Below are 26,833 nucleotides of genomic sequence, written 5' to 3' on the forward strand. Positions count from 1 at the left end.
TCCCTGCTAGCCTAGTTAACCCCTCAGTCATGTCCCTGCTAGCCTAGTTAACTCCTCGGCCATGTCCCTGGTGGCCTAGTTAACCCCTCAGTCATGTCCCTGGTAGCCTAGTTAACTCCTCGGTCATGTCCCTGGTGGCCTAGTTAACCCCCCCAGTCATGTCCCTGGTAGCCTAGTTAACCCCCCAGTCATGTCCCTGGTGGCCTAGTTAACCACCCAGTCATGTCCCTGGTGGCCTAGTTAACCCCCCAGTCATGTCCCTGGTGGCCTAGTTAACTCCTCAGTCATGTCCCTGGTGGCCTAGTTAACCCCCCAGTCATGTCCCTGGTAGCCTAGTTACCCCCCCCCCCAGTCATGTCCCTGGTGGCCTAGTTACCCCCCCCCCCCAGTCATGTCCCTGGTAGCCTAGTTATCCCCCCCCCCCAGTCATGTCCCTGGTGGCCTAGTTAACCCCCAGTGTCTGCCCCAAATGAAAAAAATAAGCATCCCACTCACCTTTCCTCCGCTCCCACGCTGTCCAGGTCCTCTTCTCCCTCCTCTCTTCTGTGCCAGTCTCCTCCTGCAGACGGCGCGCCATGAAATGACGTCATCGCGCGCGGCCCGCAGGAGTCAGAAGTCTGTGCCAGCTCCTGCCTCACCAGCGCGGCGCACGTCACAGGAGGGCAGGAGTCAGAAGATGTGCACCGCTCTGAGGGGAAGGAGCCGGCACTCACAGCATCCTCCTGGCAGCTATCACAGACACAGGAGGATGCCGTGTGTGTCGGCTCCTTCTCCTCCAGAGCGGAGCATGTCACAGGGGAGCCGCGGGCCACATCCGGAGGTGTCAGGGGCCGGATGCGGCCCGCGGGCCGGAGGTTCCCCACCCCTGCTGTATAGTGAGATGCTTGTAATTGTGTTTAGACTGACCACCTTGTGCCCTACAGTGTCAAGTGACCCGTCCTGTCAGGGTATTACAAGCCCCAACTATGGTTATCTGGGCTTAGTTAAGTGTCTGGGGTGTCCCAGTTACCTGCACTGTGAGATAGGACACGTAGACCTTTTTTATGGTAGCTTTGTCCTATCGAGGCTAGTTCCTCTTGTGCTAAGGATACTGCCCTGCTCTGTGTCGGCATGTTCTCGGCGTAGGTTAGGGTGTTCCTGGACTCCTCTCCCTATAAAGTTCTTAGCACTGCATACTGAGCGTAGTGGTAGTAGTAAAAGAAAAATAGAAAAAACTGTCAGCTCACCTAACTTGCTGTAGTGATTAGCTCAGTTGGCAGTATTGTCTTGGAGCACGTGGAAAAGAAACATATTGCGGGCCACAACCCGTAAGGCAATCAGCAAAGGTAGGTATCCACAGCTTCTTAAAGTACGAAATTCTTTATTATAGCATCAAAAACATAAAAGAACAAACAAAAAGTGAATAGTGAGCTAAAAAACGCCTACGCGTTACGAGGTTCTACCTCTTAATCATGGCAAAGTTAAAGCATGAATGACAGATATTTATATGTTGCCCCATGTGATGCAACAGGAATAGGGAACGCCCCTCAATGGGAGGGGAAATCTCTCGTCAAATCGATCACATGATCGGCTTACAGCTTATATACAAGAGCAAAAAAAGAAAGGACGAAATAAAAATAACAAACGCATAATAAAAATTCTCCCAAAAATAAACACCAGTTACTACCCAGGGGGCTCAATAAATGTATAATAAGTCTGATTTATAGTTCAAACCTCTTGGGAATCTGGTGTCTAATAGGAGAATCCACAGGGCTTCTCTTTTACGTAAGAGGGAAGTCCAATTGCCTCCTCTCCTGGGTTGTTTAACCCTTTCTACGGCGCTAATGCGGAGACTGCTGATGTCACCAAGGTGACGTTCTACAAAGTGTTTTGCTAAACCAGATAGCGATCTGCCAGATCTACCAAGGGAATGTGATCTGATGTCCGTAATATGTTCCCCCAATCGGATTTTAAGTTTTCGTGTACTGGAGCCTACATACTGGACATTGCAAATGTTACACCGTGCAACATATACCACGTAGTTGGTGTTACAATTAATAAAAGATTTTATGGGATAACTGCGGCCTGTGCTGCTAGAGGTGATGGAATTGCTTTTATCTGCGAATTGGCAAATACCGCATCGCGGTACCGCACATCTAAAAAATCCGTGAACTGAGAGCCAATTATGTGCCCCTCTATCAGATGCACTGGATGAAACATCACTTGGTGCAAGTAGATTACCCAAGGTAAGACCACGTCGTGCCACACACTTTATGCCAGATTTAAGGGCCAATTCGCATTTGCTATCCTGATAGAGTAAGGGCAGGTATCTGTTTACAATTTTACAGATGTCCTGAAACTGTGGACTATATCTGGTGGAGAAAACTATAGGATTGTGAGAGTGGTTAGATTGGAGACTGTTCACACTATGTCTTGGTGTCTTATGTCTGTCTTGCAAATGAAAAGAGCGGTCCCTACTTTCTGCTATGGTCCTCGCTCTGGTGATAACATGCTGTTTATACCCTCTGAGTGTCAGGCGGTGGGTAAGTAGCTCAGCCTGGCGAATGTAAGTGTCTTTATTTGAACAGTTACGTATAAGGCGAATGAATTCACCTATAGGTAGATTTCTAGTGACGTGTGAGGGATGGCTGCTGGAGGCATGGAGTACTGCATTTCCTGCACTTGGTTTTCTGTATAATTCAGATTGTATTCTGCCTTCCGCAAAACTCAGAGTGACATCTAAGAAGGAAATAGATTCAGCTTCAAATTGGAAAGTAAAACTAAGGTTGAGTGGATTGTCATTGACAAACCGCACAAAGGCTGCAGCCTCCTCATGAGAACCCCGCCAAACCAGGAGGAGGTCATCTATGTAGCGTCCATACCAGGCCACCAGGCCTAAAAAAGGGTTATGGACACTACACAGATAAACCTCCTCCCAGTATGCCATGAATAAATTTGCAAGGGAAGGGGAAAAAGACGCGCCCATAGGGCAGCCAAGGACCTGTAAAAAGAAATCCTCACCAAACTGAAAAAAATTATTGGTCAGCAGAAAAAAAGTAACTTTTAGTATAAATTCACACAGTACATTGCTGTAGTTACTATATTTTTTCAAATGAAAAGCCAAAGCGGTGATGGCGACATCATGGGGTATGTTCGAGTAGAGGGCAACTACATCACAGGAGAGCCAGGATACATCATGTAGCGCTGGAAGATTTTCAATACTAGCCAGTAAACTTTTGCTATCCCGCACATACCCCATGGTTCGAACCGCCAATGGTTGTAATAGGTTGTCCAGCCAAACACAAAGTCTTTCCAACAGAGAATTAATGCCAGAAACAATAGGACGGAAAGGAGGGGGAAAAATATTTTTATGGGTTTTTGGTAACGCATGGAAAATGGGAATGACAGGGAAAGGAGGAAAAAGGTAAGTACGTTGTTTATCATTCAAAACATTCCACTCCACCCCTGTATCCAACAGATCTAATAGTTTACTTCTAATGATCTCAGTTGGATCACCCGGCAACTTTTTATACGTTGTCGTGTCATCCAAAATGCTGCGGACTTCTCGTGTGTATAGATCCTTATCTAGGATAACCACAGAACCCCCTTTATCAGATTTTCTAAATACTAGGTATGGGTTATTTCTGAGTTCTGTCAGGGCTATGCGTTCCCCCCTTGTTAGATTATCCTTATGTGCATTAACCCCAGGTAGTGTGTATAGCTCCGTTAGAGCTGCTTCTACCCTATGTTGGAATAAATCCATTCCAGAAGTTCTGGATTGCACAGGGTAGAAAGTTGGATTGGGGATAGTCAACCTACCACCGGTATTAGTGATGTTTTGTTCGTCGGTCAATCCCAAAGCCTGCAAATCGGAGAGTCCCTGAATACACATCTGTTCAGGAAACAACAGGTTAGTGGGAATAGTGCCTCTGCCTATTAGGTTTAAATCCGACCCTTCGGTGTCTATAGTGGCACTTTGTAGCATGTTATCTGACAGCATGTTATCTGACAATAAAGCAGGTACAATGTCCTCTGATACATTAGGCATAAAATGTTTTTTAACTGTTATCTGACGCACAAACTTGTTGACGTCCTGAATGGTGTCATATAGGCAGAATTTTTTGGTGGGAACAAAAGTCAAACCAAGGGACAGTACCTTCATTTGTGCATTTGTGACAGTGCACGCTGATAGATTGTAGACATCCAAAGTAGCCGGTGCTACCATCTCCTGCGGGCTCCTCCATGACCTCCACGATCGGTGTTTACGCCCGGCTCGGCGGGTCGTTGGGCGTTTTTTGGCTGTTGAAAATCAGGTGTGCCTCTAGAGCGTGTTACTGGCGGGTCACGATAAAAATTTCTTCTTTTGTTGTTCTTACGGTGAGTCCCACTAGTAGGATTGCGGTTCCTGTTGGTGGAAGAAGTGGCCACTTCCTCTTGTTCAGAGTAATCTGTTTGAATATCCGAGCTATCCGCATCTGAAGTGTCAAAAGACACGGATTTTTGGCTGGAGGAACTTTGATTAGGGTTTTTTTTAATATTGGTGGGAAGGAACGCTGGATACGTCGCTGTTCCCACCAGGTGTAAACAGTGTCCGTTGAATAATCTTTTAGGTCTCTATTGAACTTAGTTTTCTTTATTTCGATTATTTCATTCTCGACCTCAGTTAATGATTGGTGTGTCTGATCCAGCATGGTGGTAAAACCAGGGGTATGATTAAATTGCTGTAAGGTAATGTCCATGTCGACAAGTGATTTATTGAGATCTGCCAACTTTTGTTCGCTCTTTTTAATGATCATATCCATGATGGTGAAGGAGCAAACTGAAAGGGCATCATTCCATTCTGAGACAAAAGCTTCCCCTTCTGCAGCATTAGGGGGTTTGCGAACTCTCAATCCCCTTGGTATCATCTTTTTTTCGGCATATTTTTTCAAGGTGATGATGTGCCACCAAAGTTTAATCTGTTTGATTTTTTGTTTTTCAAACAGCCATATAGATTTTTTGTAGTCATCAGTGTTGTGCTCCGTGTCTCCACCTGAGAAGACCGCTGCTGCTTTGAGAAGGCGTTCCTCATTATCCAGAGGGGCCTGTACGGCCATTTCCAAAAAAGTAAAAAACTCAAACTGCCAATAGTGTACTGAGGAAAAAAATAAGTAATACAACTCAGCTGAGGGAGCAAGACTGTGCGGTCAATGTAATATGAGAAAAATAGAAAAAACTGTCAGCTCACCTAACTTGCTGTAGTGATTAGCTCAGTTGGCAGTATTGTCTTGGAGCACGTGGAAAAGAAACATATTGCGGGCCACAACCCGTAAGGCAATCAGCAAAGGTAGGTATCCACAGCTTCTTAAAGTACGAAATTCTTTATTATAGCATCAAAAACATAAAAGAACAAACAAAAAGTGAATAGTGAGCTAAAAAACGCCTACGCGTTACGAGGTTCTACCTCTTAATCATGGCAAAGTTAAAGCATGAATGACAGATTTTTATATGTTGCCCCATGTGATGCAACAGGAATAGGGAACGCCCCTCAATGGGAGGGGAAATCTCTCGTCAAATCGATCACATGATCGGCTTACAGCTTATATACAAGAGCAAAAAAAGAAAGGACGAAAGAAAAGTCCGCAGCATTTTGGATGACACGACAACGTATAAAAAGTTGCCGGGTGATCCAACTGAGATCATTAGAAGTAAACTATTAGATCTGTTGGATACAGGGGTGGAGTGGAATGTTTTGAATGATAAACAACGTACTTACCTTTTTCCTCCTTTCCCTGTCATTCCCATTTTCCATGCGTTACCAAAAACCCATAAAAATATTTTTCCCCCTCCTTTCCGTCCTATTGTTTCTGGCATTAATTCTCTGTTGGAAAGACTTTGTGTTTGGCTGGACAACCTATTACAACCATTGGCGGTTCGAACCATGGGGTATGTGCGGGATAGCAAAAGTTTACTGGCTAGTATTGAAAATCTTCCAGCGCTACATGATGTATCCTGGCTCTCCTGTGATGTAGTTGCCCTCTACTCGAACATACCCCATGATGTCGCCATCACCGCTTTGGCTTTTCATTTGAAAAAATATAGTAACTACAGCAATGTACTGTGTGAATTTATACTAAAAGTTACTTTTTTTCTGCTGACCAATAATTTTTTTCAGTTTGGTGAGGACTTCTTTTTACAGGTCCTTGGCTGCCCTATGGGCGCGTCTTTTTCCCCTTCCCTTGCAAATTTATTCATGGCATACTGGGAGGAGGTTTATCTGTGTAGTGTCCATAACCCTTTTTTAGGCCTGGTGGCCTGGTATGGACGCTACATAGATGACCTCCTCCTGGTTTGGCGGGGTTCTCATGAGGAGGCTGCAGCCTTTGTGCGGTTTGTCAATGACAATCCACTCAACCTTAGTTTTACTTTCCAATTTGAAGCTGAATCTATTTCCTTCTTAGATGTCACTCTGAGTTTTGCGGAAGGCAGAATACAATCTGAATTATACAGAAAACCAAGTGCAGGAAATGCAGTACTCCATGCCTCCAGCAGCCATCCCTCACACGTCACTAGAAATCTACCTATAGGTGAATTCATTCGCCTTATACGTAACTGTTCAAATAAAGACACTTACATTCGCCAGGCTGAGCTACTTACCCACCGCCTGACACTCAGAGGGTATAAACAGCATGTTATCACCAGAGCGAGGACCATAGCAGAAAGTAGGGACCGCTCTTTTCATTTGCAAGACAGACATAAGACACCAAGACATAGTGTGAACAGTCTCCAATCTAACCACTCTCACAATCCTATAGTTTTCTCCACCAGATATAGTCCACAGTTTCAGGACATCTGTAAAATTGTAAACAGATATCTGCCCTTACTCTATCAGGATAGCAAATGCGAATTGGCCCTTAAATCTGGCATAAAGTGTGTGGCACGACGTGGTCTTACCTTGGGTAATCTACTTGCACCAAGTGATGTTTCATCCAGTGCATCTGATAGAGGGGCACATAATTGGCTCTCAGTTCACGGATTTTTTAGATGTGCGGTACCGCGATGCGGTATTTGCCAATTCGCAGATAAAAGCAATTCCATCACCTCTAGCAGCACAGGCCGCAGTTATCCCATAAAATCTTTTATTAATTGTAACACCAACTACGTGGTATATGTTGCACGGTGTAACATTTGCAATGTCCAGTATGTAGGCTCCAGTACACGAAAACTTAAAATCCGATTGGGGGAACATATTACGGACATCAGATCACATTCCCTTGGTAGATCTGGCAGATCGCTATCTGGTTTAGCAAAACACTTTGTAGAACGTCACCTTGGTGACATCAGCAGTCTCCGCATTAGCGCCGTAGAAAGGGTTAAACAACCCAGGAGAGGAGGCAATTGGACTTCCCTCTTACGTAAAAGAGAAGCCCTGTGGATTCTCCTATTAGACACCAGATTCCCAAGAGGTTTGAACTATAAATCAGACTTATTATACATTTATTGAGCCCCCTGGGTAGTAACTGGTGTTTATTTTTGGGAGAATTTTTATTATGCGTTTGTTATTTTTCTTTCGTCCTTTCTCTTTTTTTGCTCTTGTATATAAGCTGTAAGCCGATCATGTGATCGATTTGACGAGAGATTTCCCCTCCCATTGAGGGGCGTTCCCTATTCCTGTTGCATCACATGGGGCAACATATAAATATCTGTCATTCATGCTTTAACTTTGCCATGATTAAGAGGTAGAACCTCGTAACGCGTAGGCGTTTTTTAGCTCACTATTCACTTTTTGTTTGTTCTTTTATGTTTTTGATGCTATAATAAAGAATTTCGTACTTTAAGAAGCTGTGGATACCTACCTTTGCTGATTGTAGTAGTAAAAGGACTGGTTGTCTCTAGATGCATCCGTGACCCCCCCGTGTATACGCATCATCACTGACCCCCCCCCCCGTGTATACACATCATCACTGACCCCCCGTGTATACACATCATCACTGACCCCCCGTGTATACACATCATCAGTGACGCCCCCCCCCGTGTATACACATCATCACTGCCCCCCCGTGTATACACATCATCACTGACCCCCCCCCGTGTATACACATCATCACTGCCCCCCCCCCGTGTATACACATCATCACTGACCCCCCGTGTATACACATCATCACTGACCCCCCCCCCCCCCGTGTATACACATCATCACTGACCCCCCCGTGTATACACATCATCAGTGACCCCCCGTGTATACACATCATCACTTACCCCCCGTGTATACGCATCATCACTGACCCCCCGTGTATACACATCATCAGTGACCCCCCCCCTGTGTATACACATCATCACTGACCCCCCCCGTGTATATACATCATCACTGACCCCCCCTGTTTATACACATCATCAGTGACCCCCCCGTGTATACGCATCATCACTGACCCCCCCCCCGTGTATACACATCATAACTGCCCCCCCGTGTATACACATTATCACTGAGCCCCCCCCGTGTATACACATCATCACTGACCCCCCGTGTATACACATCATCAGTGACCCCCCCCCCCCGTGTATACACATCATCACTGACCCCCCGTGTATACACATCATCACTGACCCCCCCGTGTATACACATCATCACTGACCCCCCCGTGTATGCACATTATCACTGACCCCCCCCCCCGTGTATACACATCATCACTGACCCCCCGTGTATACACATCATCACTGACCCCCCGTGTATACACATCATCACTGACCCCCCGTGTATACACATCATCACTGACCCTCCCCTGTATACACATCATCAGTGACCCCCCCCCCGTGTATATACATCATCACTGACCCCCCCGTGTATACATATCATCACTGACCCCCCCTGTATACACATCATCACTGACCCCCCCGTGTATACACATCATCACTGACCCCCCCGTGTATACACATCATCACTGACCCCCCCCCCGTGTATACACATCATCACTGACCCCCCGTGTATACACATCATCACTGACCCCCCCCCCCCCCCCCGTGTATACACATCATCATACCTCCCAACTTTTGCAAAGAGCAAAGAGGGACATGTGCGCCGTGGTCCCCATAGCCACGCCCCCATAGTGACCCTCCATAGCCACGCCCCCATAGCGGCCCTCCATAGCCACGCCCCCCATAGCAACCCTCCATAGCCACTCCCCTAGTCACCACATGCTGCTGACTGAATAGTGCCTTATACAGTATCCAATCCCGCCAAAAATGCCCTATATAGTATCCAATCCCCCATTATAGTGCCACACATAGTATCCAATGCCCCCATATAGTGCCCCACATAGTGTCCAATCCCCATATAGTGCCCCACATAGAATCCAATCCCCCACATAGTGTCCAATCCCCCACATAGTGCCCCACATAGAATCCAATCCCCCACATAGTGCCCCACATAGTATCCAATGCCCCCATATAGTGCCCCACATAGTAGCCAATGCCCCCATATAGTGCCCCACATAGAATCCAATCCCCCACATAGTGCCCCACATAGTATCCAATGCCCCCATATAGTGCCCCACATACTAGCCTTTGCCCCCATATAGTGCCCCACATAGTAGCCAATCCCCATATAGTGCCCCACATAGTAGCCAATCCCCATATAGTGCCCCACATAGTAGCCAATCCCCATATAGTGCCCCACATAGTAGCCAATCCCCATATAGTGCCCCACATAGTAGCCCATCCCCCATATATGCCCCACATAGTATCCAATCTCCCATATAGTGCCCCACATAGTAGCCAATGCCCCCAAATATGCCCCACATAGTATCCAATCCCCCATATAGTGCCCCACATAGTAGCCAATCCCCTATATAGTGCCCCACATAGTAGCCAATGCCCATATAGTGCCCCACATAGTGGCCAATCCCCCCACATAGTAGCCAATACCCCATATAGTGCCCCACAGAGTAGCCAAACCCCTATATAGTGTGGCCCCAGCGGAAAAAAACAATAAACCAGTGATTCCTGATAGAGGCTGCAGGTCACTTCCGGCACAGTCAGTGTCTCTGTACCCCGCTGCCCGCCCCGGAGGATGACGGGAGTGCGCGCTCTGCCGGGAGAGGAGCTGCTGGGCCCGGAGGACAGGTGAGTTACTGGTTTATTGTTTTTTCACTGGGGCCACATATAATGCGGGACATGGGGGGCCGTTCCGGGACCGTGGGACAGCACCCCGAAAACGGGACTGTCCCGCAAAATCCGGGACGGTTGGGAGGTATGACATCATCACTGACCCCCCGTGTATACACATCATCACTGACCCCCCCCGTGTATACACATCATCACTGACCCCCCGTGTATACACATCATCAGTGACCCCCCCCCCCGTGTATATACATCATCACTGACCCCCCCTGTATACACATCATCACTGACCCCCCCCCCCCCCCCGTGTATACACATCATCACTGACCCCCCCGTGTATACACATCATCACTGACCCCCCCTGTATACACATCATCAGTGACCCCCCCGTGTATGCACATCATCACTGACCCCCCCTGTATACACATCATCACTGACCCCCCCTGTATACACATCATCACTGACCCCCCCTGTATACACATCATCACTGACCCCCCCGTGTATACACATCATCAGTGACCCCCCCCCCGTGTATATACATCATCACTGACCCCCCCGTGTATACACATCATCACTGACCCCCCCTGTATATACATCATCACTGACCCCCCCGTGTATATACACATCATCAGTGACCCCCCCCCCGTGTATACACATCATCACTGACCCCCCGTGTATATACATCATCAGTGACCCCCCCCGTGTATACACATCATCAGTGACCCCCCCCCCCGTATATACACATCATCACTGCCCCCCCCGTATATACACATCATCAGTGACCCGGTGGGCCCCGAGCTGGAGTGGGCCCCCCCGCTCCTAGGGGGGCCGGGGGCCGCACCTCCCTTTTTAACTGGAAGCGATCGCAACAATCGCTTCCAGTTAAATGTAAGCAGTGTTCTGATTGACAAAGCGGGAAGCCGTAGGCTTCCCGCCCTGTCAATCACTCTTGTGACCGCAAGCAGAGATTTGCTTGCGATCACAAGAGTGTCGCAAGCTCCGTTGCGAAGTCCCGGCAGCGCCATCACTGACCTCAGTGTGCGCCGCGGCGGCTAGGACTTCCGGTTCATGGAGCGAATACCGGAAGTCCCAGCCACCGCGGCGCACACTGAGGTCAGTGATGGCGCTGCCGGGACTTCGCAACGGAGGTGCTCACCTGTCAGGAGAAGAGAGAAGAGGAGGCCGGCGACCGACGGGGGATCGTGTGGTTAGGTGAGTAGTCTTGTGTTTTTTTGTTTTTGTTTTTTTTTTATCAGAGGGGGTAAGATAAGGGGGGTGGGGCTGTATACAGGGGGAGGACAACATAGGGGGGCTGTATACAGGGGGAGGACAACATAGGGGGGTATATACAGGGGGAGGACAACATAGGGGGGTATATACAGGGGGAGGACAACATAGGGGGGCTGTATACAGGGGGAGGACAACATAGGGGGGGTATATACAGGGGGAGGAAAACATAAGGGGGGGGGCTGTATACAGGGGGAGGACAACATAGGGGGGTATATACAGGGGGAGGAAAACATAAGGGGGGGGGGCTGTATACAGGGGGAGGACAACATAGGGGGGTCTATATACAGGGGGAGGACAACATAAGGGGGGCTGTATACAGGTTGGAGGACAACATTAGGGGGGCTGTATACAGGGAGGACAACATAAGGGGCTATATACAGGGGAGGGACAACATAAGGGGCTATATACAGGGGAGGGACAACATAAGGGGCTATATACAGGGGAGGGACAACATAAGGGGGGCTGTATACAGGGGAGGACAATATAAGGGGGGCTGTATACAGGGGAGGACAATATAAGGGGGGCTATATACAGGGGGAGGACAACATAAGGGGGGCTGTATACAGGGGAGGACAATATAAGGGGGGCTGTATACAGGGGAGGACAATATAAGGGGGGCTATATACAGGGGGAGGACAACATAAGGGGGGCTGTATACAGGGGTGATTCTAGCCTCTCTGCTGCCCGAGGCGAACTATAGAATGACGCCCCCCCCCCCCCCCGTCAATCCGCCCACATTATAATCCACTACTGCCCCCCCCCCCCATGCTGTCCCCAATAAACATAATGTTTGGTCCCTTGCTGCACAGAGGATGTCAGGAGAGGAGGGGGCTGATCTTTTAGGAGATGGTCCCCCTCTTCCCCCCTTATAGATGGTCCCCCTCTTCCCCCCTTATAGATGGTCCCCCCCCCCTTATAGATGGTCCCCCTCTTCCCCCCCTTATAGATGGTCCCCCTCTTTCCCCCCTTATAGATGGTCCCCTCTCCCTTATAGATGGTCCCCCTCTCCCCCCCTTATAGTTGGTCCCCCTCTTCCCTCTCTCCCCCCCTTATAGATGGTCCCCCTCTCCCCCCCCCTTATAGATGGTCCCCCTCTTCCCCCCCCCCTTATAGATGGTCCCCCTCTTCCCTCTCTCCCCCTCCCTTATAGATGGTCCCCCTCTTCCCCCCCCCCTTATAGATGGTCCCCCTCTTCCCTCTCTCCCCCTCCCTTATAGATGGTCCCCCTCCCCCCCTTATACATGGTCCCCCTCTCCCCCCTCCCTTATAGATGCCCCCTTATAGATGGTCCCCCTCTTTCCCCCTCCCTTATAGATGCCCCCTTATAGATGGTCCCCCTCCCCCCCTTATAGATGGTCCCCCTCTCCCCCTTATAGATGGTCCCCCTCCCCCCCTTATAGACGGTCCCCCTCCCGCCCCTCCCTTATAGATGGTCCCCCCCTTATAGATGGTCCCCCTCTTTCCCCCCTCCCTTATAGATGCCCCCCCCCCCTTATAGATGGTCCCCCTCTTTCCCCCCTCCCTTATAGATGGCCCCCCCCTATAGATGGTCCCCCTCTTCCCTCTCCCCCTCCCTTATAGATGGTCCCCCCCCTTATAGATTGTCCCCCTCTTTCCCCCCTCCCTTATAGATGGTCCCCCTCTTTCCCCCCTCCCTTATAGATGGCCCCCCCTATAGATGGTCCCCCTCTTCCCTCTCCCCCTCCCTTATAGATGGTCCCCCCCCTTATAGATCGTCCCCCTCTTTCCCCCCTCCCTTATAGATCGTCCCCCTCTTTCCCCCCTCCCTTATAGATGGCCCCCTTCCCCCCCCTACCTTATAGATGGTCCCCCTCTCCCCCCCCCCCTGCACAGCAGATAAAACAAAAACAAAAAACAGCACACAACACACCTGCCCTCCGTTCCCCTGTCGAGCCTCTCTGGTCTGGTCCCGGCTGATGTGCGGCTGCCCGGGGTGTCCCGTCCTGTCCCCGGCAGCGCGCGCATCACAGAGCTCCCCGTGCGCCTGTGGCTGTGACTTCTGGCGCACGGGGAGCTCTCTGATGCGCGCGCTGCCGGGGACAGGACGGGACACCCCGGGCAGCCGCACATCAGCCGGGGGACTAAGGCTGCATTCCCACGTTCCGTCATCCTGACGGATCACGGACGTGGAATGCATGTACTGGAGCCCCCTCGCGCCCGGGCAGTATCTGTAATGAGATGCTGTGAGCGGGGGAGACTGTATTCATAAGCGCCGCGCTGTAGTATCAGCACCGCGCGGCTGATTTAGTACAGCGCGGCGCTTATGAATACAGTCTCCCCCGCTCACAGCATCTCATTACAGATACTGCCCGGGGGCGGGGGGGCTCCAGTACATGGTACAGTCAGGGCCGTTTTAATACATTAGTGGGCCCAGTGCACAGCCCTCAAGAGTGGGCCCCCCCTTACCTTTCTGCACATTGTATAATGTACTGAATTTGCCCCCACACTGTATCAAGAGCCCCAATACATACAGTAGTTTCCTTATAACACTCCTACCACCATACAGTGATTACATATTACATAAAAACTGCACTAAACAAAACAGAAAGATATCACCAATGATACCATTACATAATACCGCCATACCATGACCCCTATCAGTACAACCCTATAACAGAGTGCAGTTACATCCAGTGACTCACCGGGGGCGTCTTCTCCGATCAGAGTCTGTCACCTTTTCTTTTTCTCTCCATCCAGCCTGGGCCACCTTGAAGTCTTCTCCTGGCTGTGAATCTTCTCTCCAGAATCTGCCAGACAAATATTTTAGGCTCCAACACATACAGTAGTTAGGTCCCTTGTACCCCTGTACAGTAGTTACACCCCTCTGTACCCCTACATAGTTACACCCCTCTGTGCCTCCATAGTTTTAAGGTGTCCCTGTAGTATATAGACCCTCATGTGCTCCTCCAGTTATATACAGCCCTCCTGTGCGCTCCCCCATTAGTATATAGCCCCCCTGTGCACTCTCCCCAGTAGTATATAGCCCCCTGTGCTCACCCACAATAGTATATAGCCCCCCTGTGCTCTCCCCCAATAGTATATAGCCCCCCTATGCTCTCCCACAATAGTATATAGCCCCCCTGTGCTCTCCCACAATAGTATATAGCCCCCCTGTGCTCTCCCACAATAGTATATAGCCCCCCTGTGCTCTCCCACAATAGTATATAGCCCCCCTGTGCTCTCCCACAATAGTAAATAGCCCCCCTGTGCTCTCCCCCAATAGTATATAGCCCCCCTGTGCTCCCCCTCAATAGTATATAGCCCCCCTGTGCTCTCCCACAATAGTATATAGCCCCCTGTGCTCTCCCCCAATAGTATATAGCCCCCTGTGCTCTCCCCCAATAGTATATAGCCCCCTGTGCTCTCCCCCAATAGTATATAGCCCCCCTGTGCTCCCCCTCAATAGTATATAGCCCCCCTGTGCTCTCCATAATATATAGCCCCCTGTGCTCTCCCCCATAGTATATAGACCCCTGTGCTCCCCAATAGTATATAGCTCCCCTGTGCTCCCCAATAGTATATAGCCCCTGTGCTCCCCAATAGTATATAGCTAACCTGTGCTCCCCAATAGTATATAACCCCCTGTGCTCCCCCATAGTATATAGCCCCCTGTGCTCCCCCATAGTATATAGCCCCCTGTGCTCCCCCATAGTATATAGCTCCCCTGTGCTCCCCAATAGTATATAGCTCCCCTGTGCTCCCCCATAGTATATAGCCCCCTGTGCTCCCCAGTAGTATATAGCCCCCTGTGCTCCCCATAGTATATAGCTCCCCTGTGCTCCCCCATAGTATATAGCTCCCCTGTGCTCCCCCATAGTATATAGCCCCCTGTGCTCCCCCAAAGTATATAGCTCCCCTGTGCTCCCCCATAGTATATAGCTCCCCTGTGCTCCCCAATAGTATATAGCCCCCTGTGCTTCCCAATAGTATATAGCTCCCCTGTGCTCCCCAATAGTATATAGCTCCCCTGTGCTCCCCCATAGTGTATAGCCCCCTGTGCTCCCCCATAGTATATAGCTCCCCTGTGCTCCCCCATAGTATATAGCCCCCTGTGCTCCCCCATAGTATATAGCCCCCTGTGCTCCCCAATAGTATATAGCCCCCGTTCTCCCCCATAGTGTATAGCCCCCTGTTCTCCCCCAAAGTATATAGCTCCCCTGTGCTCCCCCATAGTATATAGCTCCCCTGTGCTCCCCAATAGTATATAGCCCCCTGTGCTTCCCAATAGTATATAGCTCCCCTGTGCTCCCCAATAGTATATAGCTCCCCTGTGCTCCCCCATAGTGTATAGCCCCCTGTGCTCCCCCATAGTATATAGCTCCCCTGTGCTCCCCCATAGTATATAGCCCCCTGTGCTCCCCCATAGTATATAGCCCCCTGTGCTCCCCCATAGTATATAGCCCCCTGTGCTCCCCAATAGTATATAGCCCCCGTTCTCCCCCATAGTATATAGCCCCCTGTGCTCCCCAATAGTATATAGCCCCCGTTCTCCCCCATAGTATATAGCCCCCTGTGCTCCCCAATAGTATATAGCTCCCTGTGCTCCCCCATAGTATGTAGCTCCCCTGTGCTCCCCCATAGTATATAGCCCCCTGTGCCCCCCCCATAGTATATAGCCCCCTGTTCTCCCCCATAGTATATAGCCCCCTGTGCTCCCCAATAGTATATAGCTCCCTGTGCTCCCCCATAGTATATAGCCCCCTGTGCTCCCCCATAGTATATAGCCCCCTGTTCTCCCCCATAGTATATAGCCCCCTGTGCTCCCCAATAGTATATAGCTCCCTGTGCTCCCCCATAGTATGTAGCTCCCCTGTGCTCCCCCATAGTATATAGCCCCCTGTGCCCCCCCATAGTATATAGCCCCCTGTGCCCCCCCCCCATAGTATATAGCCCCCTGTGCCCCCCCCCCATAGTATAACATTGAATATAACATTGAAAAAAACAAACACTTTTACTCACCTGGGTCCACGCGTTCCTCTTCTCTTCCCTCCTGTGGCCGCACTTCCTCCGGTCACAAGAGGCTGCACTCCCCTTACCCTCGCGCCGACACTCCAGTGACGTCGGGCGCTAGAGGGAGAGCGCGGCCTCTTGTGACCGCAGGAAGTGCGGCCACAAGAGTGAGTGACTGACAGGGAGGGAGCCAATGGCTCTCTCTCTGTCAGTGTCGCTGCTGCTGCAGCGCTGAAGCGCCGCAGCAGGAGCGGACGGGGGCAGCGGCGGACGGGGGGGCCCTGCAGGGGGCGCCACGGAGGGGTAAGTAGATTACCCATCCATGGCGCTCCCCCCTGACAGGCTGGTGGCCGGAGCCCTGTGCGACCGCATTGGTCGCACATAGCAACGGCCCGGCCTGCTCGGGGGGGCCCCTTTAACCAGTGGGCCCGGTGCACGTGCACCATGTGCCCTCTGGTTAAAGCGGCCCTGGGTACAGTCAGTGGCGGATTATAATGTGGGCGGCCGCCCGAACCGCTCATATTATAATCTGCCACTGAATGCCGCCCCCATGAAGATAGCTGGTGGCGCCGCCTGAGGCAGACGATTCAGGTCGCCTCATCATTGCGGCGCCCCTGGCTGTATACAGGGGGAGGACAACATAAGGGGGGCTGTATACAGGGGGAGGACAACATAAGGGGGGCTGTATACAGGGGGAGGACAACATAAGGGGGTATATACAGGGAAGGAAAACATAAGGGGGGCTGTATACAGGGGGAGAACAACATAAGGGGGGCTGTATACAGGGGAGGACAACATAAGGGGGGCTGTATACAGGGGAGGACAACATAAGGGGGCTGTATACAGGGGAGGACAACATAAGGGGGGCTGTATACAGGGGGAGGACAACATAAGGGGGTATATACAGGGAAGGAAAACATAAGGGGGGCTGTATACAGGGGGAGAACAACATAAGGGGGGCTGTATACAGGGGAGGACAACATAAGGGGGGCTGTATACAGGGGAGGACAACATAAGGGGGCTGTATACAGGGGGAGGACAACATAAGGGGGGCTATATACAGGGGGAGGACAACATAAGGGGGGCTGTATACAGGGGAGGACAACATTAGGGGGGGCTATATACAGGGGGAGGACAACATTAGGGGCTATATGGGGCAAGGACAACCTAAGGGGCTATACGGGGGAATAGACAACATAAGGAGCTATATGGGGGGTAGGGATGGCCAACATAAGGGGGCTATCTATATGGGGGGATGGATAACACAAGCGGGCCAGTTATAAGGGGGATAACACAGGGAGCCATCTATAAGGGACACTGGTTGGGGGCGATTTATAAGGAGGACAACACTGAGGAGGCATCTATAAAGGGCACTACACAGAGGGGGACAACAATGGGGGGCATCTATAAGGGTAACTATACTGGGTGCGGTGTGTATACAATAGGGCATGCACAGAGAGGGGCATCTACTTTAGTGGACTACACAGAGGGGTCATCTATAAGGGGACTACACAGAGGGGGCCATATACTATAGGGCAGGAATAGGGAACCTTGGTTCTCCAGCTGTTGCAAAACTACAGCTTTAGCTGTGGCTGTCCAGGCATGATGGGAGTTGTAGTTTTGCAACAGCTGGAGAAGTTCCCTACCCCTGATATAGGGAATGCACAGAGGTTGTCATCTACTGTAAGGGGATTACACAGAGGGGGATCTCTACTATAGTAGAGGCACACAGGGCCATCTATATGGAGAACTGAACAAGGGGCCATCTACAAGGTGTGTACACTATATATATATATATATATATATATATATACACACACACACACATACACACGCTACAAATAGTCAGGGCTAATCACTGAGAGAAGGTGTAAAGGGGCCAGTACAGATGTGCAGTATAGAGAGATGAGGATGGTGACAGAGCGAGGAGCCTAATATATTTCTCTGGCAGATTCTGTGGATTCGTGGCTCGGAGAAGTTCTCATAACGGCCCAGGGCAGATGGAGAAGAAGATGAAAAGGGAAGAACTCCGATCAGAGAAGACGTCCCCCTGTGAGTCACTAAATCTATGTGCACTGTAACGTATATAGTGTAGAGCTGGGGCTACCTCTGTATGACTGTATGAGGGGATATTGATCTTTTGTTCAGAGGATTTTATTCAGTAGCAGCGGTGGTGTTAGTCAGTATTTGGTGGTGTTAGTCAGTATGTGGGGGTATTATTTGTTACTTGTAATCTGGTGCGGTGTTCATTGGTCTTAGTATACCAGATTTGGTCAGTAACAATATGGTAGCAATGGTTGTGGTGTTGCGGTAATATTTCCCCCTTGTATACTGGTAATATTGGTCTCATGACTTTGGTATTGCAGAGTACGGCCTCCATACACCACAATACCAAATTCAATACCCTTTAGTTTCCAACCCTCCGTCCCCCACCCACAAAAAATTGACGCCACCACCGTTTGGCTAATAATGGCCACAGCAGCCAATGTTTATTGACATAACTCAAAACATAGAAAACAATGATAATGCAAAAAACTAATTAACTCACTACTGAATGCTATACTAGCATAACCCTCGAGGGAGGTCCTTGTAGCTACATAGGTCTGACGCCCACACAAACCAACGGTTAACTCTACTTTGCCCCCAGCCGCCTGCCCGACTCAGGAACACCAAGCCAAATATGGCTCCCATGCCAACCACCAACTCTCCGGTGATACACCTTCCTTAAGAGTCCAACTGCGCCAGACCACCCTTTTATTCAACTTCAGAAATGAGGAGGAGGGTCATACCCAGGCTGATCCCCCCATCCCCCCGCCAATTTACCTCCAACTACAAGGACCCCCCCCGCCACAGCGAGCAGGCCTTGACCCCCTCAAGCATGCGAGTTACCCCAAACCCCCAAGGCCCTCTCCACACCCTCTTGCAAAGCCAACGCCCATAGATCCATACCCACTGCATTGAGATGCACACCATCCCGTATCCAATACTCCTCACCCCTCGACTCCAGATCAACATGCCGCACAGCCACCCCCCCGTTCCGGATAACAAAACCAGACACCGCCCTGTTCACCTTTATCCTGGCCTTATTAAGCCTCTCCACCGATCTCGCTGTGCGCCACGTTGACCGAGGTACAATATCGGACCAGACTGTGATCAGGCCCGGGTATTGGGTCCAGATCCTAAAAAGGTCATTCTTAATATCCCGAACCAACTCCCGCATAGGCTGCACTCCCAGATCGTTGCCCCCAACGTGGAGCACCAACACATTGGGAACTCTATCTAACCCCACAAAGCGCTGCAACTCGGGCAAAACTCTGCTCCAAACCATACCACTAAAACCCAGCCACCGTAGTACCGCAACATCTCTCGAGAACCCGAGTTGCCTCCCGTTCGGACGCACATCCGCACGCCGGGCCCCTCTGGCCACATATGAATGGCCAAATATCCACACCAGGCAAGGAGCTCTAACTGCAACGAGAGAAAGAAAACATGACAAAAAAACCCTTAGACCCCCCCAACCATACAATTCCCCCATTCTCAAACTAAGTGCGGCCGCACATAAGACTTAAACCGCTCAGATTCCCAACGCCCAATCCTCTTAACTACATCAGCTCCCAGACCCCATCCGGTGGCCTCAGTAGCCGCCCCAATTCTAAAGGAATGAGGGGCAAACCGCGACGCCTCCAGCCCCAATTCCGCCAAACAACGTCTAAAAACCACCGTGAACTGGTAGCGGGACAAGTATGCCCCATCCGCATGGCATAACAATGGGGGCACCCCAGCCGGACGCAACCCCACAAATGCCCTCAAGCACCGCAACGGACACATATCCGAACCCAATATCTCGCCCAACCAAACCCGACGACCCGTGCCGCCCTGATCAGTTTTTGATTTACGGATCCAGAATTCCACCCCATGCGGATGCAACACCACGTCCTCTCTCAGCAAACCCCCAACCCGCTTTCCACTCGGAGCCACCAGTTCACCAATCCGCAAGGCCCCGAAAAACGCCAACGAAAAGGCCAATCTAAATAGCACCCCTTCATAAACAGAACTACAGACGCGTCCAGTCTGCTCCCCCAACCGCTCCAACAACTGAAAACAAACCGGCCGCCGCGCATCCCGAGACACTTCCGAAAACCCTTAGCCGCCTGCACCACCAGGAAATCCTTCGTCACATCCTTGTAACTCCGCAGCTTAAGACCAAAAGCCAACCCTGACAACACCCTATTCATTCTAGCCACTGACCACCCCGAAACAGACATATCCCCCAACCAACACAGCAGAGCCAGCCCCCAATCCTCATCAGACTTCACCTCCCCCAAAGCCGCACACCAACCTTCCCACAGCTCCCATGTTGACGTGTAGGACGTCCACGTACCCGTAGCCAGGGAAGCCTGAATCAAGTGCCCTGCCGCTCGAAGCCCAGCTCCCATAGATGTCCCGGACATTCCAGCCCCTGGGTCTCTGCCTCCGGCGCCAGCTCCCGAAAGCGGACAAACTGTGAGCGGGAAAGAGAATCGGCAATTGAATTAAGGACTCCCGGCACGTGTACCGCAACCACCCAAGCATTCAACTTCAGGCATTCCAACACCAAACAACGAAGCAGCCGAACCACTGGAGGAGATGACGCAGTCAAATTATTAATGGCTGCCACTACTGCCATGTTATCGCAATGAAACCTAACCTTCCTATTCCTAAACTTCTCCCCCCAGAGGAACACTGAGACCACAATGGGGAACAGTTCTAGGAAGGCCAGGTTCCGCCCTAAAGCTGAGCCGACCCATCCGGGTGGCCATTGTGCAACGCACCACTGCCCTTGGCAGTAAGCACCAAAACCTCCGCTCCCCCCCGCATTCGTAAAGAGGTCGAAGTCAGCACTATCCATGACCTCCGACATTACCAGGGATCTCCCATTGTACTTCTCTAAAAAGGAAGACCACACCCCCAAATCATCCCTATGTTCCCTAGTAAGGCGAACATAATGATGAGGAGCCGTTATACCGGACGTGGCGGCCGCCATCCTCCGGCAGAACACCCTCCCCATAGGGATAATTCTGCAGGCAAAGTTCAACTTCCCTAAGAGGGACTGCAATTCCCTCAACTGTACCTTCCTCCGACCGGACATCTGTCCGATCTCCTGCCGCAAGGCCTGGAGTTTGTCCTCCGGCAGCCTGCATTCCAATGCTGCGGAATCAATCGTGATTCCCAAAAAAGACAGCTCAGTTGAGGGGCCCTCCGTCTTGTCCGGCGCTAAAGGGACACCAAAAGAACTGGCTACCCATTCCACAGTACCCAACAATGACCGGCAGATGGGGGAGCCAGAAGGACCGATGCATAAGAAATCATCCAGGTAGTGGATAAGGGACGCGACCCCGGCCACGTCCCTCACCACCCACTCCAGAAATGTACTAAAGGCCTCGAAATACGCACATGAGATGGAACATCCCATGGGCAGGCATCGATCCACAAAGTATGCACCGTCCCAATGGCATCCCAGCAGCCGGACACTCTCAGGATGCACCGGTAAAAGCCGGAAGGCCGACTCAACATCTGTCTTCGCCAGCAACGCTCCCCTCCCGTAGACCCTGACCCATTTCAACGCCGCATCAAACGAGGTATAGACCACGGAGCACAAGTCCGAGTCTATACCGTCATTAACCGAACATCCCCTAGGGTGTGACAGGTGATGAATGAGCCTGAATTTGTTAGGTTCCCTCTTGGGCACCACTCCCAAGGGGGAAACTATCAAGCCTACCATAGGAGGAGAGGCATACGGGCCAGCCATTCTCCCCAGGGCCACCTCCTTTGCTAACTTCTCACTGACCACCCAGGGATACTGGTACGCCGACTTAAGGTTTTGTAATGAAGACGGGACATGATGGGATGGAGGGGGGATAACAAAACCATCACGAAAACCAGTAATTAACAGCTCCGCCTTCTGCCTGTCGGGAAATCTATTTAGATGGGGGAGCATCGCGGGTAGGTTCACCGGCGTCACCCCCTTGGGTATTACCTGGCTCTGACCCCCTACCCCGCCCCCTTTTAAAACACTTTGGGGACCCATGAGTGTTCCCGTTGCAGATGGAACAGGCATGTTTAAAACGGCAGCTGTAACCCCATTTACACTGGCCTTCATTAAACTGCCAGCACACACCTGACTTCTGCCCCCCCTGCTGTCCGGGCTGGGAGAACGACCCCGAGCCACCCGTCTGGCCGGCCGCGCCGGCCCCACCCTGAAAGGGGGTCCCATACCGTGTCGGGGCCATAACCCGGAGCCAAAGGCCTATATCCTTGTGGTCCCATCTAATACTTGGCCTAATTGCCTTTCGCTGTCTGAATTGCTCATCGTACCGGAGCCAAGCCTGGCCGCCGTACGTACGATGAGCCTCCCCAATGGCGTCCAAATAACAGAAAAGGGCAGAACAATGTTCCGGCGCCTTTTCCCCTATGACGCTCGCCAAAATGGCGAACGCCTGCAGCCAATTACTAAATATCTGGGGAATCAATCGCCACCTCCTCTTCTCCTCTTCTTCCTTCTTGCTATCCTCCTTTTTGCCCCTGTCTAAGTTAAATTTCTCAAGAGGAAGGAGCGAAAATATTTCCACATATTCGTCCTTCCATATTTTTTCACGAATATCCTTCTTCAAGTGAGACCCCAACGGTCCCTCGAAGCAGACGTAAACCTCCCCTTTAGCTCTATCATCCAACCGTACCTGCTCCTCCTTCTCCTGCTCAGTCTGCACCGACACCGCCACCCCGCTGCTGCTAGGGACCACCCCGCTCCGACTCTCTCCCACCACACCGGCCCCTACGTCCCTCTGTTCCCGGACCCATGCAGATACCGGGGACACCCCCCTACCCTGCCCCGCTCCCGACCCACAGCGGGTCAACAGCTCACGAACGCTACCCAACAGCTCACTAATACTGTCCCCATATCCGCCCACCCCCTCCCCCAACCCACTAGCAGAGGGGGGCCGGGGAACCCGCTGGGGACCTAACCTCTACACCCTGCGACATTAATATCGGTGGAAAGGGATAAGACAAAGACACACACTCACCAGGCTGCGTAGGTGCTGTGGGCCCACCAGCCGGCTGTGAAGCATCCAACTGATGGTCACTCCGTCCTGGAACCCCCAAGGAGGCCGACTGCCTGGATTCCCCACACCCCCGGCACGAGGAGCAGCTAGAGTCAGGCCGACCAGCTGCCGCAGCAAGGTCCGCCTGGGAACCGCGAGCCACCGACTGTGGCCGTTGTTGGGTGGCTGCCTGGCCTGGCACCCCACTCACATCCACCACCACGCTGGAGACCCGGGACCGGGGCCCGCCTGGACGAGCACTGCTAGGGGGAGATCCATGTGGGAAAGCCGGCGGCCCGACCGGAGCATCGCCGGGGCGCGCCGCCGTGGGGACGCTGGGGACTGAAGACGAAGCAGGCCCAGGCCCCGCCCCCCTGCCGGGGGGAGACCTGCGCCGTGCCGTGGACCCGGGCCGCCTCTGCGGATTCCTCACGGATTCCTGCCGGAGGCTGTAGGCCGCAGGACCCGGCCCGGAGGGTCCCTGGAGGGGCTCCGCTGGCGCCGCCTGGATCTAAGGGCCTCCTGCTCCGGGCTCAGACGAGCAGGAGGTCGCGTGCGGCGGGTGCCGCGCCGCGCTGCCTGGGCGGGAGGGGGGGATGGTGGAGAGGAGGAAGGAGGGGGAGGAGAGTGAGGGAGAGCGCTGAGAGGGAGAGCGGTGGAGGTGAAGAGGACAGGGGACCGGGACACGGACCGAACCTCATCCAGGAGTTCCCGCAATCTCTCCTGCAGCCAGGCCGCATCGGTGTTGCCAGCAGCAGCCCCGAGCCGCTCCAGGAGGTCTGTGACGTCGGCCATCGCAGGAGAGGTAACCGCAGGAGGTCCTACTGCTCTGGATCCTTCCCGCCGAATGACTTGCCGCCCAAACCCCCCTTCTTTATCAACTAAGCTCCGCCCCCCCCCCTTTACGTCCCTTGCGTGCCTCCTACAAACCCCAGTCATGCGGGCCTCCACATACTCCTGCGGCCCTGCTCCGGCCCTCCTGTATACAGGATTTGGTCAGTAACAGTATAGCGGTAATATGTATGGTGATACTATTTCCCTCCTGTATACTGGTTTATTGGTAATATCGGTCTTGATAGACAGGATTTGGTCAGTTACTATATAGCGGTAATATGTGTGGGGATATTTGCTCTTTGTATACTGGTGTTATTGGTAGCTGTATGACTTGTATCTAAGTATACAGCGTTATCATACAAAAAATTGTCTTATAGCCGAATTACACCGGCCAATAATCGGTAACAAGTGCTCCTAGGAAGTCTATTCAGCCGATGATCGGCCCATGTAAAAGTGCCAGAGATTGGCTGACATGCCAGCAAATGCCCCATAGTCGGCTGATTTGATCTTTTGTGCGGCTAAGATCTTTGCTGTCGGCTGCACATCACCTGCCCTGCTGATTAGCCATCATTTGCAGCCCTATGCTGCCCCATATCACCCCATGTTAATGGACCCTTATTAATGTTACCATAGATAAGTGCGGTGGCAGAAGGGTGGGCCCCAAGAATGATTTCCCCTGGTGGGCCAAGGCACTCCAGTCCGACACTGCTGACCCCCCATGTATACACATTATCACTGACCCCCCCCCGTGTATACACATTATCACTGACCCCCCCCCGTGTATACACATCATCAGTCACCCCCCCCCCTTGTATACACATCATCACTGACCCCCCTGTGTATACACATCATCAGTGACCCCCCGTATATACACATCATCACTAACCCCCCCCGTGTATACACATCATCACTGACCCCCCCCCCGTGTATATACATCATCACTGCCCCCCCGTGTATACACATCATCACTGACCCCCCGTGTATGCACATTATCAGTGATCCCCCCCCCCGTGTATACACATTATCACTGACCCCCCGTGTATACACATCATCACTGATCCCCACCCCCCGTGTATACACATCATCACTGCCCCCCCCCGTGTATACACATCATCACTGACCCCCCTGTGTATATACATCTTCAGTGACACCCCCCCGTATATACATCATCACTGACCCCCGTGTATACACATCATCACTGACCCCCGTGTATACACATCATCACTGCCCCCCCCCGTGTATACACATCATCACTGCCCCCCCCCGTGTATACACATCATCACTGACCCCCCCCGTGTATACACATCATCACTGCCCCCCCCCCGTGTATACACATCATCACTGACCCCCCCCCCCCCCCGTGTATACACATCATCACTGCCCCCCCCCGTGTATACACATCATCACTGACCCCCCCCCCCCGTGTATACACATCATCACTGACCCCCCCCGTGTATACACATCATCACTGCCCCCCCCCGTGTATACACATCATCACTGCCCCCCCCGTGTATACACATTATCACTGACCCCCCCCATGTATATACATCATCACTGCCCCCCCCCCGTGTATACACATCATCACTGACCCCCCCCGTGTATACACATCATCACTCACCCCCCCCCCCCCCGTGTACACACATCATCAGTGTCCCCCACCATGTATACACATTATCATTGACCCCCCTGTGTATATACATCTTCAGTGACACCCCCCCGTATATACACATCATCAGTGACCTTCCCCTGTATATACACATCATCACTGACCCCCCCGTATATACACATCATCAGTGACCTTCCCCTGTATATACACATCATCAGTGATCCCCCCGTGTATACACATCATCACTGCCCCCCCCCCCCTGTATATACATCATCAGTGACCCCCCCCCCGTATATTCACATCATCAGTGACCCCCCCCCCGTGTATACATCATCAGAGACCCCCCGTGTATACACATCATCACTGACCCCCCCCCCCCCGTGTATACACATCATCACTGACCCCCCCCCGTGTATATACATCATCACTGACCCCCCCTGTATACACATCATCAGTGATCCCCCCCCCGTGTATACACATCATCAGTGACCCCCCCCCCGTGTATACACATCATCACTGACCCCCCCCCCCCGTGTATATACATCATCACTGACCCCCGTGTATACACATCATCACTGCCCCCCCGTGTATATACATCATCACTGACCCCCCCTGTGTATACACATCATCACTGACCCCCCCCCCCCCCGTGTATACACATCATCACTGACCCCCCCCGTGTATATACATCATCAGTGACCCCCCCCCCCGTGTATACACATCATCAGTGATCCCCCCCCGTGTATACACATCATCACTGACACCCCGTGTATACACATCATCAGTGACCCCCCCTGTATATACACATCATCAGTGATCCCCCCCCCGTGTATACACATTATCACTGACCCCCCGTGTATACACATCATCACTGATCCCCACCCCCCGTGTATACACATCATCACTGACCCCCCCCCCCGTGTATACACATCATCACTGACCCCCCCCCCCGTATATTCACATCATCAGTGACCCCCCC

At 51.8% G+C, this 26,833-nt stretch overlaps 2 protein-coding genes across 2 annotated transcripts in view; both read right to left on the bottom strand.

Annotated features, from left to right (window-relative positions):
• Positions 1-26,833, bottom strand: part of LOC138782912 (uncharacterized) — a 39,730-nt gene that overhangs the window by 11,989 nt on the left and 908 nt on the right. The window lies entirely within an intron of this gene.
• On the bottom strand, positions 19,208-23,909 carry LOC138782890 (uncharacterized). The gene is made up of 3 exons (XM_069956832.1): positions 23,397-23,909; positions 20,717-20,836; positions 19,208-19,803 (listed from the first exon to the last, which is right to left on the bottom strand). Exons 2-3 carry the CDS (start codon positions 20,784-20,786, stop codon positions 19,208-19,210), a joined length of 666 nt encoding a protein of 221 aa, XP_069812933.1. The 5' UTR covers positions 20,787-20,836; positions 23,397-23,909.

The sequence above is a fragment of the Dendropsophus ebraccatus genome, chromosome 2 (genome assembly GCF_027789765.1).
Source record: "Dendropsophus ebraccatus isolate aDenEbr1 chromosome 2, aDenEbr1.pat, whole genome shotgun sequence".
In the NCBI taxonomy this organism is placed as follows: domain Eukaryota; kingdom Metazoa; phylum Chordata; class Amphibia; order Anura; family Hylidae; genus Dendropsophus; species Dendropsophus ebraccatus.